This window comes from Eleginops maclovinus, chromosome 11 (assembly GCF_036324505.1).
Source record: "Eleginops maclovinus isolate JMC-PN-2008 ecotype Puerto Natales chromosome 11, JC_Emac_rtc_rv5, whole genome shotgun sequence".
In the NCBI taxonomy this organism is placed as follows: Eukaryota; Metazoa; Chordata; class Actinopteri; order Perciformes; family Eleginopidae; genus Eleginops; species Eleginops maclovinus.
The window spans coordinates 9,898,938-9,917,055 of record NC_086359.1 but is presented as its reverse complement, the minus strand read 5'-3'; the positions used below and the strand labels follow the sequence as shown (position 1 = coordinate 9,917,055).

The 18,118-nt window shown below is 39.0% G+C and overlaps 2 protein-coding genes across 2 annotated transcripts; one reads left to right on the top strand and one right to left on the bottom strand.

The window, feature by feature from the left end:
* The first annotated feature begins 6,948 nt into the window (after positions 1-6,948).
* Positions 6,949-12,337, top strand: LOC134872154 (calpain-1 catalytic subunit-like). The gene is made up of 21 exons (XM_063895311.1): positions 6,949-7,185; positions 7,290-7,377; positions 7,485-7,600; positions 7,700-7,833; positions 8,211-8,403; positions 8,493-8,567; positions 8,671-8,756; positions 8,838-8,909; positions 9,202-9,359; positions 9,459-9,616; positions 9,728-9,739; positions 9,849-10,051; positions 10,397-10,481; positions 10,582-10,662; positions 10,744-10,801; positions 10,928-10,983; positions 11,137-11,205; positions 11,419-11,497; positions 11,624-11,743; positions 11,896-11,948; positions 12,314-12,337. Exons 1-21 carry the CDS (start codon positions 6,949-6,951, stop codon positions 12,335-12,337), a joined length of 2,157 nt encoding a protein of 718 aa, XP_063751381.1.
* Positions 12,338-12,544: 207 nt separating this feature from the next.
* nsrp1 (nuclear speckle splicing regulatory protein 1) lies at positions 12,545-16,920 on the bottom strand. Its single transcript, XM_063895822.1, has 7 exons — positions 16,569-16,920; positions 15,746-15,830; positions 15,573-15,629; positions 15,341-15,469; positions 14,965-15,172; positions 14,561-14,663; positions 12,545-14,448 (listed from the first exon to the last, which is right to left on the bottom strand). The coding sequence occupies exons 1-7, from the start codon at positions 16,586-16,588 to the stop codon at positions 13,641-13,643; spliced, it is 1,410 nt and encodes a 469-aa protein (XP_063751892.1). The 5' UTR covers positions 16,589-16,920; the 3' UTR covers positions 12,545-13,640.
* Positions 16,921-18,118: the final 1,198 nt, after the last annotated feature.

Genomic DNA, 18,118 nt, shown 5'->3' with positions numbered 1-18,118 from the left:
ATGATGTGTGTACACTGGCTGCTGAACGATGGAAATACCACTGCTTTATGGTTCAAACATGACTGTGCTTTCATGGATGAGCCTGTTGGCAGGTTTTGACATGTTCTTAGACACTTACAGTGGGGCAAAAAAGTATTTAGTCAGCCACCAATTGTGCAAGTTCTCCCATTTAAAAAGATGAGAGGCCTGTAATTTTTATCATAGGTATACCTCAACTATGAGAGACAGAATGAGAAAAAAAAACCCAGGAAATCACATTGTCTGATTTTTAATGAATTAATTGGTAAATTCCTCGGTAAAATAAGTATTTGGTCACCTACAAACAAGCAAGATTTCTGGCTCTCACAGACCTGTAACTTCTTCTTTAAGAGGCTCCTCTGTCCTCCACTCGTTACCTGTATTAATGGCACCTTTTTGAACTCGTTATCAGTATAAAAGACACCTGTCCACAACCTCAAACAGTCATACTCCAAACTCCACTATGGCCAAGATCAGAGCTGTCAAAGGAGACCAGAGACAAAATTGTAGACCTGCACCAGGCTGGGAAAACTGAATCTGCAATAGGTAAGCAGCTTGGTGTGAAGAAATCAACTGTGGGAGCAATTATTAGAAAATGGAAGACATACAAGACCACTGCTAATCTCCCTCGATCTGGGGCTCCACGCAAGATCTCACCCCGTGGGTCAAAATGATCACAAGAACGGTGAGCAAAAATCCCAGAACCACACGGGGGGACCTAGTGAATGACCTGCAGAGAGCTGGGACCAAAGTAACAGAGGCTACCATCAGTAACACACTACGCCGCCAGGGACTTAAATCCTGCAGTTCCAGACGTGTCCCCCTGCTTAAGCCAGTACATGTCCAGGCCCGTCTGAAGTTTGCTAGAGGGCATTTGGATGATCCAGAAGAGGATTGGGAGAATGTCATATGGTCAGATGAAACCAAAATAGAACTTTTTGGTAAAAACTCAACTCGTCGTGTTTGGAGGAGAAAGAATGCAGTTGCTTCCAAAGAACACCATACCTAGTGTGAAGCATGGGGGTGGAAACATCATGCTTTGGGGCTGTTTTTCTGCAAAGGGACCAGGACGACTGATCCGTGTAAAGGAAAGAATGAATGGGGCCATGTATCGTGAGATTTTGAGTGAAAACCTCCTTCCATCAGCAAGGGCACTGAAGATGAGGCGTGGCTGGGTCTTTCAGCATGACAATGATCCCAAACACACCGCCAGGGCAACGAAGGAGTGGCTTCGTAAGAAGCATTTCAAGGTCCTGGAGTGGCCTAGCCAGTCTCCAGATCTCAACCCCATAGAAAATCTTTGGAGGGAGTTGAAAGTCCGTGTTGCCCAGCGACAGCCCCAAAACATCACTGCTTTAGAGGAGATCTGCATGGAGGAATGGGCCAAAATACCAGCAACAGTGTGTGAAAACCTGGTGAAGACTTACAGAAAACGTTTGACCTCTGTCATTGCCAACAAAGGGTATATAACAAAGTATTGAGATGAACTTTTGTTATTGACCAAATACTTATGTTCCACAATAATTTGAAAATAAATTCTTTAAAAATCAGACAATGTGATTTCCTGGATTTTTTTTCCTCATTTTGTCTCTCATAGTTGAGTATACCTATGATAAAAATTACAGGCCTCTCTCATCTTTTTAAATGGGAGAACTTGCACAATTGGTGGCTGACTAAATACTTTTTTGCCCCACTGTATGTAAGCCTAATCCTGGGAACAGGTAACATGACAGCATTAAGCAACACAAAGGTACCAACAAATCTATGCTTCGTCTGTTAACATGTAGAGGAATTCCATGTCAGAGGTTCAATGTAGGTGGGCAAACTACACTTTTTCCATTCCCAGAGTAATATTTGTGCACTAAAGTGGTCTAAACGGGTGGATTATGAAATAGGCCCCTAAATACAGTTTTATTTATTGTAATTACATTGTCTTTTGTTTTTTTTATTCTGCTGCAACAAAAAAAACAAAAGCCAAATTGGGATCAATAAAGTTATTCTATTCAAAGGCCCCACCACCTCCTCTACATATAAGTGCTTGATAGTTGTGCAGCTATTGAATGTTCCTCTGGTAGTTTTGTGCTCAAAGGTTCAAGTCACATATCAGCCACAGACCTTCAGGGCTCTAAATCCATCACTCAAAGTATGTGAGGTAAGCCTTGAGGGGTTGCAGGAATAGAGGGTCGTTGTCTTCTATTACATTTTGGAGCACTATATTCAAATTATGAAGCACTTTCCTTTAAGCTGTCATGTATGTGCAAGCTGTCTGGACAAGAATTGCCCAAGGGCTCCAGTATACAACTCATAACATTTAGAACAGTGGTCCAGCACAATATGCAAATGTTGAACCACTTTCATTGAAGCTCTTATGTACAGTATGTATTGACAGGTTTATTGTCTTATGTCAGGACATTTTCCTGCAGCAGGTATAAATGTATACAGTGACATTTATATTTATATATTGACTGTCCGTTGCGGGTCTGGTTAAATGAGCATGATCAATACACATCGAGTCACCAAGTTGCATTCGTTGCTTCCAATCAAAAAAGTATAACTTTAAAAGTTGTAATTTTGTCTTTATTTTCATCCATTGTCCTATACATATTTTAACTTCCTTCTTTTGCTGGAGAATATCAAGAATTACCACAAATTGTTTTAAAGATGACACAAAGTTATCACCAATTCATTAGAATGTGCTCCTTTTATTGAAGTGTGTCTTAGTGTGAGTATGAATGTTAAGGATATGTCGTGATTTATTTTCTGCAATGGAAGAATTATTAAAAACTAAGTGATGTGTATTCCTGCCGTTATGATTTAAAATCAAGTCTCTTTTTGATTGTGGGGTTATGTTGCCTTCGCTTTAACAAGATTCCAGTTGGTCTACTTCGAGCACATTGTGTTGTTCTCTCAAAAAAACGATTGCTCTCTGTGGAAAGTCAACTAGTAATTATGTGAGACAGGAACGCATGGGAAGCAGGTTGTAGGTTTATGTGCTTTTGGAATGCTCATACATGTTTTTGTTATGCCCCAGACTTAACTGTGTTTTAGTAGATCTGGGTTAGTTTGATGAACTGTCGATGTCAGTGAAAAGTAACTGAGGGGCTTGCAAGCTAGCTTGAATCTTGGTTAATATCAGTATGTCACTGGGAAGGGTTTTTGGAGCATCAGTTTAGATGAAAGTAAAACAAGGTGCTGTCTAAACGGTAAATATCAGTCAGGTGTTAAAGGGCTATTTTGTGTTTTCAGTTTGAGAGGGAAGACGCATCAAATCACTTGATAATTTATCCTTTCATTTATTTTCATTGCCTCAATTATTGTCCATTCTCCTTTGAAAGACTGTCAACAGTAGAACGACATCACTAAAGATGTATCAGCACTTTTATTCACTGGTTTTGGAAATGCCTTTGACTATGATTATTTTGGATTCAGGGAAAGCTGATCCTATGATCTCCATCCACGTGCCATTTTGCACTATCCAGTGATGTCACAGCTATTTAAAGTAGGCCGAAGCAAACATGGCACGCTTTTGTGTTTAGCAAGATATCAGGATTGTAAAGCAATGTGAGATGTGTTTTAACTTGCAACCAACTGATTGTGTTGAAAAAGCATCAACTGCATTAACTAGTAGCAAAATAACAAACAGCATACACAAAACTTTTCTTGAATTAGGTTTATTATCTGTCCACATTATCGACCTTTAATGCATAGAAACACAGTAAGCAAGTGTAGTATAATTGTGTGTTCTTGGAGCCAATATTGTCTTTTGTAAATGTGTTCCTAAACTCCTCATTCACTTACTACTTAGTAGCTTATCATGACGTGTTTTATGCTGAAATGTGGGAATCTGCAGTCAATCATCCAAATTCCTTTAAACACATCAATTCCACATTCCTGATTTTTGCTATTAAAGGCTTGCTGTTTGTATACAAACAGCGACTTGGCAAAAAGTCAACTTAGCACCACACCTACGAAGTGAAGCTGGCAGACATGGTTGGCACACAGCCTACTACTATGACTACTATGTATTACCATCAATTACAATGTGATTACATAGAATACAGAAAGCTTCACATTATTGCCTAGAATCAAAAGCAATCAAAATGTGTTCAGCTGATGCGAAAGCTTTTACTTACACTAATAATATTTATTCTAACTTTGCTTTAAAGTGTTACATTTTATATTTCAGCACATCCCTTGAATGATAGTGTGCTCACATCTTGTTTAAGACAAATTTGTCCATAGGGCAAATTTGTCTTTGCAGACGAAGACTTACTCTAAGCCCATAAATGTCTCTCAGCAAAGAATGTAAATAACTGTGCTGACATGTCGAAAGAAAAAAAAAGAAAAAATCTGTATTTTGTTTTTCTGAACATGGCAAACTGGTTATTATATTTAAAGATCTTTCATTAAAAAAAACGTGTTTCTTTACAGCAAAGTACGACCCACTAGATTTCTACTGCAAGCATATGGCTTTAAATGGGCAACATGATTAATCAATTTATAGTTTACTACTAGAGTGGTGTGTATAATAATAATAATAATAATAATAATAATACATTTTATTTACGGGCGCCTTTCAAAGCTCTCAAGGACACCTTACAGAGCATAATTAGGAACCACCAACAGCAAAGGTCCAACAGTAATTCCAGACTTAAAAAAACAAATATTTAAAAACAACAATCAGTTTAGAGTAATCATGGTTCAGAGTAGGCCAGTTTAAAAAGGTGGGTTTTCAGGCAGGATTTGAAGTTTGAGAGTGAGTCCATGTTGCGGATGTCTTGTGGGAGAGAGTTGCAGAGACGGGGGCAGAGTGGCTGAAGGCTCTTGACCCCATGGTGGTCAAACGGGCAGAAGGTACAGTGAGTTGGAAGGCAGAGGCAGAGGGAGTGTAGGTGTGAAGGAATTCAGAGAGGTATGGAGGTGCAAGAGTGTGAAGGGCCTTGAAGGTGAGGAGCAAAATTTGAAAGTCGATGCGGTATTTAACAGGGAGCCAATGGAGTTGTAGAAGAACTGGAGTGATATGATCCATGGAAGGAGTTCTGGTGATGATACGGGCGGCCAGTGATACCAATGTAAGATACTCTTTCAAGGAGGATGTGATGTGAGATGGTGTCAACGGCTGCAGTCGGATCAAGGAGGATGAGTATGGATAAGAGCCCAGAGTCAGCTGCTACCAGTAGATCGTTTGTGATGTTAACCATGGCCGTCACTGCACTGTTTGAGGAACGGAAAAAGGACTGACATTCTTCAAAAAGATTATTGTTGTTCAGATGAGTGTGGACCTGGGCTGCAACTGTTTTTTCGAGTATCTGTGAGACAAACGGTAAATTAGAGATTGGGCGGAAATTATTCAAGTTGTTGGGGTCTGCACCAGGTTTCTTGGGATAGGGGTTATTGCACCTTTTTTGAGGGATGAGGGGACGAAACCAGAGGTAAGGGAGGAATGAATTATGTCGGTAATTAAAGGGGAGAGAGAAAGTAAACATGATTTAACTAGGTGGGTAGGAAGGGGGTCAAGCTGACAGGTGGATGATTTGGATTTGCGGATGAGATTAGATATTTCAGAGACAGTGGGAAGTTTGAAGCTGGATAGTGGAGAGGAGTGGGGAGCATATGGAGTTGAGTGAAGTGATGTATGTTTAAAAGGTTATGGAGTCCATCATTGTAATGGGAGACCAGCTCTTCGGTGGTGGATAGGCAGTCTTTGCAGGAGAGGTAATTGATTCCAGTAGAAAAAGCAGGCGTGTTGATGTTCTTAATGTTATACGGAATGAGATGGATCGTGACATATTTGCTTTGGGTAGTGTTAAATTGACATTGAATGTTACAAACTCGTGGTCAGAAATGGGCAAATAGAATACAGAACAGTTCAGAGGAGTTACCAGAGCAGCAGATCAGATCAAGTATGTATATGTCCTTTGGAGTGTGTGGGGAAGTCAATATATTGCTGTAATCCAAAACTGTCCAGGCATGATGTAAAGTCCTTTGTGAGATTATTGTTGACTGTCCATGTGCATATTAAAATCCCCCAACATAAGACAATTCCTATTTTACTGTTTGCACTGAAACTCATTCTGAACAACTGTTCTTGTGCTGACTGATTCTGCCTTATACAAAAGTTATTCTTCATTATTTATTCCTGTATCTGTTTTTCAAAGGGATCGTTGCTGCTTTATTTCCTTTTGAATGTGTTTTTTCATAACCGTTTTTTGTCACTTTGTAAACCTGTACTTCTTGTGGCATGTCTTTTTTTTTTGTCTCATAAATTGTTCTTATGTGAGTTCTCAGGAACATACTTTGCCGGAGGAAGTCTCAGTTATCCCAGCATTTCAGCAATATGTGAAGAATGCATGAAAAGAACATTGTTCTGGTAAAGTCTGCTTTTAGAATAATTAATTTAAATCTATTATACATAAATTGGGAATTTATTGAAATAACATGGATATGCTTCTTGCTATTATCAGATTTTACCAAATATTTTACGATTGAAATACATTTCAGTTTCAGTTTCAGTCAAAAAAAAGAGGAATAAAACATTTAAGCGGATACAAAGACAGCGTGTCCGGGGTTACTTTATATCCTGGAGGTGATTACATAAACCAGAGAACCAGTTTTTTTTCTGACACAAGCCTTTCATCCCCTTGTCACTTTTGGCTCATCCCTGCATGCTACACATTCTGCAGGGCAGGTCTGGTTGTAGCCTTAGGCAAGAAAGAGTGAATATAAGTGAAGTTCAGACTGCTGCAGAAACCAGACCTGGAACCTCCAAGTCCTTCCTCTTGTAAGAAGCAGCAGTTGGTTACAGCCATCTCCCAGGTAATCATCTCCAACCTTCTTTTAAAAACGACACAGCTTTGCCTTTTTCCAAATAAGACTTCCAATTCTCTTATTTTGTCTTTTTTGTGTGTCTTTCTGAAGCCTCTTGTCAACATGCCTGCATCTGGATCCTGCACCTCTATCATCAACCTTCGTTACCAAGAAGGCAGCGAGGGAAGTCCTTCCAACCCTGCCAAGTTAAGAAACCAAGACTTTGCGCAGCTGAAAGCTAACCTCCGCCGAGGCCAGCTCTTTGTGGACCGCACCTTCCCTCCTGACATCAGCTCAGTGGGAGATCTGCCTGAATTGAGCAGACGGCAGGAAGCCCAAGTGAAGTGGCTTCGACCAGCAGTAAAATACTTTAAAATATATTATATAATAATACGCTTATTTATTATGTAAACGTTTTTTAACATGCTAGCTCTAATCTGATTCACTATTTTTGTTTTGTCCAGGACATCTTGAAACTTCAAAACAACACCAAAGACCCTGTTTTCTGTACCAAAGGAGCCTCACGCTTTGACTTTGCTCAAGGCGCTGTAGGTGAGCAAGAATTTTTCTTCCGACTGAAGACAACCCAGAAAGAATACTTTGCTAAGGCAAACATTTGATCTACATCCAGTGCTTAATTTGTTGACTTCATTCACCAGGTAACTGCTGGTTTCTGGCTGCAATTTCCTCACTGACCTTCCGCAAAGACCTGATGGTGCAAGTCGTGCCTATGGATCAGAACTTCAACAACTATTCAGGGATATTTCACTTCAGGGTAAGGAATAATTATCTGTAAGTGTCTTTAAACAATGGTTCGAAAACGCACTCTAGTCATCAGCTCACTTGTCTTATTTACTCGTCCTTTCTGTGTCAGTTCTGGAGGTTTGGCAAGTGGGTGGATGTTGTCATTGATGACTTCCTGCCAACAATGAACAATCAGCTACTGTCTGTGCGCTCCAAAACCGAAAATGAGTTCTGGGCTCCACTGATGGAGAAAGCTTATGCCAAGTATGAAACCCTCTCACAACACATGTAATACTACCTTAGCAAAATGAAAGCGACACACTACAGGCAAATCTGTGTCTTGATGAAAGAAACTCAGAAAGTTTATTGGTGGTATCTATTAGTTCAATACATTTTTTTTTTTACTCATCCAACTTCTATCTCTGGAATTTTGGAACAACACATTTTTGTTAAAGAACGTTTTTTTCTGAGACTGAGATCTCCGCTTTAGTAGTACTAACATACACAATGCGTTCACGTGTAATTCCTATGTGCATTATAAAGATTTTTCTTTTATCACTTATTGTCAGATTTACATTAAAAAAAAGTCTCCCCTTAATCTCACCATGGTTTATATACATATTGCTTTCTGTCTCCCTCAGGGTTTGCGGATCGTACACAGATATGAATGCTGGTTTGCCATCAGAGGCCTGCAAAGATTTCACTGGAGGCGTGAACGTGGATTACAAACTCCAGGAAGTCCACTCTGCAAACCATAATGAAGAGCTGTGGAACTCACTGTGCAATGCCAGTGGCTGCAACTCCATGATCTGCTGCGGTACAGCCCAGAAAGGCGTAAGAACTCATTGCTTTACATTTTAAGTGACACTTCAAAAATATAAATTAAGGTTACTGGTGTGATTTAACTGTTTTGTCTACTTCAGGGTGTGTTGGTGAACACTGTAGCCAGCTCTGGTATTGTTGATGCACATGCCTACGCTGTCACAGCAGTCACTGAAGTAAGGTTCCTGGTTGAACATAGAGAATATTTATAAATGAAAGCTCTTGGAGGTGCCCGCAAAGTTTTGTTCTGATTGTGTGAATTTATAATTTCCTATAAAGGTTCAGTATTACGGCTCCAAAGTGAGGCTGGTGCGACTCTTCAACCCTTGGGGCCACAAAGAGTGGACTGGAAATTGGAGTGATAAGTACGTTCATTAATCATACGTACATTTATAGCAGCAAATATAGCCTGGACTGCATTCAACTAAAGACTTTGTTTTTCTCAGGTCCGGTATGTGGCAAAGAGTGACCCCAGATGATCGGGCAAAGTGTGAGGACCGCAACGATGGAGAGTTCTGGTAAATTTGCCACATTAATAGAGTTTTCACACTTATTTTAGTGTTACCACCAGTAGGGGCCATGCAGTAATAATGCACAACCATATGCTTTCCTGGTCATAAAAAAGCATTCAGCGTCACTAGTGGTCAAACACTTCAGAAGGTCTCTTTATAGTGAAGCCTGAAAATGAATCAGCAAGAACGATGTGCACTTCATTGATGGACTTAAACACACAGTAGAAATAAAGGCCATTTAGTTTTTTCTATCCTTTGGTTGGATATAGACTGCCATGTTTATTTTTTGGCTTTCCAGGATGGAGTTGGAGGACTTCTGTAGACATTTCCACATGTTGTTCATCTGCTGTGAGAACCCCAACTTTATCGACGGCGACGTCAAATGCCAATGGAAATGCCAGATTTATGACGGCAAATGGATAGCTGGGAAATCTGCAGGCGGCAGCATGTCTAACCGTGAGAGCATATTCTTTCCTTTGTTTGTGCAGGTGCAAAAAAACACCACGTTCTCTCTGAAGTGTCATGTGAATTTTTAATGTTTCTCATCACCTGTAGGTTCCTTTGATACAAACCCTCAGTATCGCATGAAGGTGAGTATCATAGACAAGGAAGAGAAGAAAGACAAAAACATCGTCCTTACTCTGATGCAGAAACCTAGGGAGGAGAATCGCAAAAGGCATTCAACTTATGCAATCGGGTTGACCGTCTTTAAGGTTTGTATCCTGGGTTTTGGTTTATTCAATATTAAATAATGATTAAGAAATACTCTACATTTTTGACTCGTTTTAAAACTTGCATCCTTCCTCCCTTTTCACATTCTACAGCTTCCACCAGGGGTAAGAACCAATGTCATACTGTGCCTGTGCACCAAAAGCAAATTTCCACATTTAAATAACCTTTAGAGAAGAGATTTATACAACTAAATGAGGTTTATATTTTTCCCAGACACGATCGGGTCGCCTGAGTTTGGACCAACTTTACCGAATGCAAAGACTGGGGGATACAATGATGTACACCTATGAGAGGGAGCTGGTTGAGATGCACAGCATGGAGCCTGGAGAGTATCTGATCGTCCCTTCCACCATGGACCCCTACCAGAGTGCAGACTTCTTTCTATCGATCTACTCCAAGACTGATGCTAAGATCAGGTAAGGACTTTCTCATATTTCACATAGCCCATACACATAAATCAACACGGAGAACTTTATACCAAAACAAGACCTGCTCCTTTCAAAATCTGACCCATTCTTTGCTGAAATGACTGCAACCACTAAACCATGGATATGACATGATGATGCTCAAGTCACATCAATAGGGTACATTTTTGAAGTAATTGAGGATAGTAGCTGATATCACTGCCTCTGATACTAAATTAGCAAATCAAAAAACTTTAAAGTACAAGCTAGTTCAAAGTCAAACTTTTGTTGCCTAAGTTATAATCGAAACATTTTATTATTATAGATTTGTATTAACATATTCTCCTCTGCGTCCAGTCCCCATGATGAAGATGATGAAGACGATGGTCATGACCACGAAGATGAGAAGGAGGAGGAGGAGGATGACCTAACTCTTCCTGAGGTATGAAACAAAAGAAATAGGGAATACTTTGGCTGTGAGTTAGAGAGGGCAATTTTAGTTTGCCGATTTGTTGTTTGATTCGTGAACTTGTCTTCTTCAGGTACCAACCGACAATAACAAGCCTGAGGAGAAAACCCCTGACAAGACCGTCCGCGATCTCTTCAACCGATACGCTGATCAGGTGAGTCCTTTTTCCTTTATTTTTTGTCCTCCGCCTGCTTGTCCATTTTAACCTTCTCTGTCACCTTTTTTTTTTACTTAGTTCGGTGAGCTGAATACCGTGCAGCTCAGGAAGCTCCTGAATGACAACGTCCCGCATGGTGGGTGTCTTCATATCACATGTGGATTGAAAAACATTCAAAAATCCTAATCATTTCTTGTGTATCACTGATTTTTCAATCCTGTTACTTTGGGGATTTGAGTGTGTCTGTTTCTGTCATTCACAGGCAGCTGGATGGGCTTTGGGTATGATACCTGCAGTAGCATGCTTGCCCAGTTCGATGTATCCTTAAAAAAAATAAAGTTTTTCTTCTTTTCTTATCTTGTAAATCACAACACGTGTACATGCCAGAAAGTCAAGATCTAAATACCGATATGTAAGCAGTCATTTTTATAAAGTCATCCGTTTATTATGAGATATCCTTAACTTGCAAAGGTCGACAAAAGGAGGAGGATGTCCCTCATCGAGTTTTCATCTCTCTGGCAGAAAATAGCAGAATACAAGGTAAAAGAGCAAAAATGGGGACAAAACAGACTCATGTAAACTTATCAATCAGAATCAATATACTTGGAAATAAATGTTGTATTAACTTATTTCCTCAAGACTCTTCTTTCAAATAGTACACTCAACTTATTGAATAGTAGTAATTTTAACAAACCGTACATGCATGTTTAAAGCCCTTTTAGGTTCTAATTCAATTAAACATTGTTTTTTCAGCAACACTTTAATCGTGCAGATGTGAATAAGAGTGGATCCCTGGATGACAGAGAGCTCAAGATGGCAATAAAGGCTGCAGGTAATCACATTTTCCAATTTAAATACAGTTAAAACATGTTAATAAGCTTCATCCAGCACAACACAGGGAAACATACTTGATATTCCAGACAGTAACAGGAGTACTTGTCCTTTTTCCTTGTCTCAGAACCAGAAATTGACTTGAACAACACTCTGGTGGAGCTTATGACTTTCCGTTTCTCCGGCACTGCATCCGCCACTTTGGAGAGTTACATCTCACTCATGTTAAATCTGAACAAAACCTCAAGTGAGTGAGATGGCAGCAACCAATCAAATCATTGTTAACAGTTTTGATAAATTAGACTTTTATTTGTTCAGAATGTAGAAGGCACTATCTTATAGGTGTATTTCTCTATGTTGTTTTAAGCTTATTGTTTGCATTTGTGATCATCTTTGCAGGTATTTTCAAAGACAAATCAACAGATGGAATTATCACCCTGTCTTTTGAGGAGGCAAGTCTGTTTCCACTTGATATCAATATTTTTCCTTTCTCAAGACATCAACACACAAAAAGATAAGCAGAAACAATTACATAATCTGATGATGAAGCAGTACTGCAATCTGAAAATAAAAATGATGATGCATTGACAATATCTCCCTAAAACACATAACTATTAGTGCTAAAATGCATATTCATAAATGTAAAGGAGTAAAAAGTACAATATTTTACTTTGAAAGAGGGAAAAAGTCCAGTACAGTTCGTAATTAAATAGTTCCATCACTGTTGTTTGTGGCTCACTATGTGTAGAAATAAGTAATCTAATAAGGATAACAATTAAAGATACTAACACTTCAAACTGCCTTTCTTCTGTTGCAGTGGGGAGAGTTCTCCTTGTACTAGACTCAAGAGGACTCAGGAGACACAAGAAGATTCCTGCAAGCAAACGCTGCATATAAGAGAATAAATGTCTTCCTGTGCAAAACCTGTAAAATGTTTCTGTGATCAAATAAACATTGTTACCTTCTGAATCACGAGCTCAAATCAAACATTTTCTATCACATTTTAATGCCAAACTGAAACCGTGAAGAAGAAATAGAGGTGAGAGAAGAAGGTGGAACAGAAATCATTTTATTAATTCATCACCGATTACATGGGAAAGATACAAAAGCATTCAAACCAGTGTCTCACATGTTGTTCCACATATCCTCTATATTATAATAACATTTCCTATATACATTCTCCTCATTCCTGTGTGTGTGAAGAGGGGCTCTCCGTCAAAACTCATACTTACAAGTCAGTGTTCTTATTTCACAATTATAAATCAAAACTCCCAAAGAAAGAAAGACATTACTGTCCAGTTCTCTTTCTCGCCTGTCACTAGAGACCATGAGCACACTCTGCTGTTTGAATCAACCCTCTGCAGTGTGTAGTGGAGAAGTTTTATTACATTTTTCTTTTTCGCCAACAAATCCAATGAAAGACTAAAATCGTTCATACCAACAATTCTGCATAGCCAAAGCCTGGCATAATTGAATATTGTCACAGCTACTTCTATTGTTATCCAAAGCTTTTCATCAAAAAGACAAGGGTTGCACTCATTTTAATTCAAAAACAAACTATTGATTGCTGTAAATACTCGATAGTGTACCAAATGCACTTTTTATTCATGTTTGAGGAACATTTGCTAACAATGAAGGGCCGCAACTTGTAATAATTGTCTATCGATCATTTTCTAAATTAATCAAATAATCCTTTGGTCTGTAACATTTCAGAAACCAGTGGAAAATGTCCTTCAATGTCTCTTAAATTCAAAGGGGATGTCTGCAAATGTCGTACGTCGGTCCACCACCCAAAAAGAAGTTGTTTAATATTATTTCAAACAAACAAATACAAGAAATCTTTGCCGACATTTTTACAAGAAAAATGACTTTATGATTAATCGATTATCAAAACAGTAGTCAATTATTTTCCTGTTGATAAGAATTATGGAGAAGCTGACTTATCTTTGCAGCTCTACTACAGTAACCTAATGCATTAGGAAATCATTGAGCCTTGAAAAGAAAATCAGTTTTGAAGATTTACATCCAGAAGGCATTGACAGAAGAGCAAACTAACTTATGTTGGTTCTGATCTTTTTATTTGATTTGTTGAGAAATAAATAAATGACATTTTCATCAGCCTTATGAAGTTTATGTCAATGCTGTCAATCCTCATCCTTCTCGATATACGTCTTACAAGCCGAGCGTGCCATCTGTCTGGCCAGGTATCTCTCTCTAGCCGTACTCACAACCTGATCCGTGCTGCGCTTTGCAAACTTGTTTCCCTTCTCCTCTGTTCCCTCAGTCCCCTCACCTTCAGGATTATGTTCATTGTCTTTTTCCCTTGTGTCCTCTCTGACTGCTTCCTTCTTTTCCTGATCTTTTTCTTCCCTCTTTACTTCTTTCTCCTTTTCTGGTTCCTTCTTTTTGTCCTTCTCTTCTTCCTGAACTTTACCCTTTCGCTTGTCTTCATCTGGATTCCTCCTCATCTCCCTTTCCCCATTCCTATCCCTCTCTCTCTCCCTAGGGCTCCTATCCCTCTTCCTGTGCCTATCTTCCCTGTCTGTGTCCTTTCCTCTATTTCTGTCATCATCTCGGCCTCTGTCTCTGTCTCTCCTTCCATCCCTGTCATCTCTCCTTCCTCCATGCCTCTCATCCCTTTCCCTTCCCCTGTCTCTGTTTCTGTCTCTATCTTTGTCCCGTGCTCTGTCTTTGTCTTGATCTCTGTGGCTCTTCTTATGTCTTTCTCTTTCCTTCTCTCTCTCCTTCTCCTCTCCGCTTCCCGATGAAGGGGACCTCTGTCTGTATTGACGTTTTGAGTGAGCGAGGCCTGCCCCGGGCTTGCTAAACCCAGCTTTCTGCTCATGTCCCTCCTCACTGTCGCTGCATGAACTTGGGATATTGTCATGGGCTGTAGATGAGGGAACAGGTGACATCCTCTCCGTGTGTATTGAAACATTTGAGTTTTCAGTTCTGTGGAAGAACAGAGAGATACAAATAAAGGTTCAGAAAAGTTGTTTTTTTAACATGATGTGTGTGCTTGTCGTGTTTATGGATGAGCAAGTGATGTGGATTAATGACTGACTTGATCGCTGAGTGATCAGGAATCGCCTCCTCTCCTACAGTCTGATTCAGCAGGTGCCGGTAGAAGCCGCTCAGGTCTTTTTGTTTCTTCACATCCAAAGCCGCTGAAAAAACAAAAATATTTCAACTGATTATTTAAATTGTTCCTAAAAGTGGCCTTTTTTCAACAACGTTTTAATCCTGAATTCTAGTTGTGTTGTTGTGCCCTACAGTAGGAGATACCATAAAATGTATTAAAGGAATCAAGTTTAGTCAGCATTGTTATTTTCCAGACAGGCAGCACAAAAACAAAATGTTGCTATGGGCAAACCCAACAAAGATACGTGCTGATGTTGTTTAGAACGTTTTACCATATCATTAACAACAAAATCTTCTCTGCATGCAGCACTGAAGGATAAGTCTGACCTTCCATCGCTGCCTGTCTTTTCTCTTTCTCCAGCTCCTCCTTCTGCTCCAGCAGTTTTTGCTTGTAGGCGGATGTAACGTAAGCATCTTTATCAGCAAACTGCTCTCCCTCTGCCTCTCTTTCCTTCTGGATCTTCCGCTCATCCCTTCGTTCTTGTTCTTTCTTTCGGTCCTCGACTGCTTTCATTAACTGATGGATGTATTTTGGCTGTAATAAAGACACACAGGCAAAGTGGTTGTTGTTCATTGAGAAGGTTAAGTTCACATTTTGCCTTTTTTATTCAATTGCATGCCGGGCTGTCTTTCTGACCATTACATCTAAAATCTCAGACTTCACAAATGTATCTATAAAAGTGTTGAACATAAATGAAATTACCTTTTTGTCAACACCTCCCAACATTTTCTTGTTGCTTTCAAGTCTCTGTTTTTGAATGTCATCGTACACAGCATCGTAGTCATATACAGTGCTGTCCTCTTCCAGGGCTTTATGCATCTCCAAACGTGTCTTTAGACAGAGAGGAAGAGTAAAAGAAAAGGGACATATAAATCACAAGAGGAAAAACTGCTTGTTGAAAAATCATATCAAGCCTTGAAATCCCTTTTTTCACCTGCTTCATCATCTTCTTTTTGACAGCTTCTTTCTGCAGAGTCTCCCCAACAGTGGTCTAGGGAACAAAACATATTCGGTACATTTGGAAATAAGTCAGCTGGAAAGCCAACCGTTATTAATTTGTATACATTTCTATTGTCCTGCTTATAACAAGTGCAAAAGTGTATCTACCTCATCATCAGAGTCATCATCGAACACTGAATGTTTCTGCACGGTCTTTGACAATCCTTTCTTCTGAGACAAGACGAGTCCATACCTGTCAGGAAACAAAGCTTTTTAAACCCTTTCATACCAAAGTCATCTGTACATTTATTCTACAAGCAAGTCATATTTCCATTGCTGCTACACTACATACCTAGGATAAGAATTGTTCTCAATAATAGTATGTTTACTGCATTTCATCTTTAGTTACTTTGCAGATTTAGCTTAATAATAAAAACAAAATGTAGAACAAGCATGTTTTATTACGGATTAAACTTTCCAGCAGTATAGAATGTATTCAAAAGGAGATCCACCTTTAGTAGTTAAAAGATTAAAGTGATGAACACACAATACAATATTACTATACATGTATTTATTATTCAGAAAGGGGTCCTTTATTATAATGACGACAGGTGAATTTATGTACACGGTTAAACGACTATAACATATGCTGAATCTCCCAAACTAGATAGTTTTAATTATTTGAGCTTCGAAACTCTTCCTAACAGTTTTTCGTTAATTGGTTCGGCATAAAACATATTTTATCACCACTAACTGGCGTGGCTGCTTTATTACCGAGGTTAGCATAACGTTAGCATGTCGGTAACTAGCTTCAGGAGCAGCAGGGAACAAACCACTGTTTTCATCAATACTCTTCAACTGTACACCTAGAGCTGCAACATAAATGTCACTTCTTTATCAATACTATATCGACAACCCTGACAAAGTGAACCATTCGTATTTAAAGTTAATCACACAGTAGCATAATCAAGTTAGCTTGGTCGTTACTCACTGTTTTGTAGGGACCGCCATCTTGCTCTGCTGACTGTGAACGGGTACGACAGATTCGACACAATATTGTAGATCAGTCCATCATGTCAGCTTTTGCTATGTTGGATTTTAGTAACCTTTTAAATTAAAAAGCTACCGTATACATGACCGATATTTGTATTGATACATTTATATACAGTACTTGCTTCGATTATGTTTTTGTCAGGTCTTGGAAATATGCGGACAACTATAGCCTACAGATTGAAGCAAGATTGATGAAAAAAATGTGAATTATCTTTAATTTGTTCGTTTTTAAAATATGAGAATACATTTAAGATACCGCAATATTAAAACCATAACACATATCACTGAGCCACCTGCAAACAGGTTACAATGATAAATGTATTGTTATTTTAATGCCAACAGATGGCGTTATTGCTTCGAATTATAGCCATTGATCAGTTAGCAAATAACATGATATTTTGGGGTAAAGCTCTGCAGAGCAAACTGTCGTGATCAGATGCATAGAAATAAAATTGAACTTAATTACGTTTTATATTTGGTGTGTGAAAACATTGTAGCTCTTGTTGGGGTGCTCTTCTTGGTTAAGCAAATGTGCACAACTCAAATAAATACATCCATTTCAAAACAAATATTGTAGGTTAATATTTAAAAAGATACATATGTTTTGCTTCACAGCAACATTGAATTAGATCTGGTTTCCAAACCTGTAAGTGAGTGTTTTATTCTCACTGGAGAGAAGAATAACTGCAATCATTTCTTATAATTCGCTCATGTCATTTGTAATGTTGTTAATGCTGTCAGCTGCTTTGTCTCTTAAATCACCCTGGAAAGCAAGTGGCTCACCTGTGATTAAAGCTGGAGCTTCGAATTCCCACTGCTTCCCCTGAGTGACTCTAAACCCAAACAATTATCTCTGTCATAATCTCCATCTCATCTCATCTCAGGCCTCACTGCTAATCCCTTTGGTACAAACAGAATGGCCGAAGCTGCCTGATGGGTGAATGGATGGAGTGGTAAGAACATTTCTTTGTTGTGTTATTGAGAAAATCCTAAATGGTCAAGTTAAGGGGAGATTGTAAAGGGACTGAATAACCACCTTTTTGATTATGCATAACTGATAGGCTCATTCTTCCTATTTTTGTTTAATGATAAATATCAAACATTGCTGAGGACAAAAAAAAAAAAAAGCTAAACAAATTAAATGTTTGGAGGAAGGTGGTAATGTTTAAGCATTATTCAAGACTTCTGAATCACTGCCCACATCTGTTATTGTTGGCAATTCAGTCTGATACTGTTGTTAACTTGAAGTAGAGAAGGGGAGATGAATCATGTTTTAACACCAGCTGCAATAAATAAGGAATTCTAGTGCATCTGCACATACCTGCAAACATTGAGATCTTGGCTGTGTTACATGTGATGATGATACACCCACTTCAACTTTTGAGTGTGTTCTTTTGTGGCAGGCTATGATTGTTGCTATCCCTGATCTGTTCCCTGAGGCAGTAAAGAATTAACAGTTCAGGTTTAGACGGGCAGGCTTTACTTCAC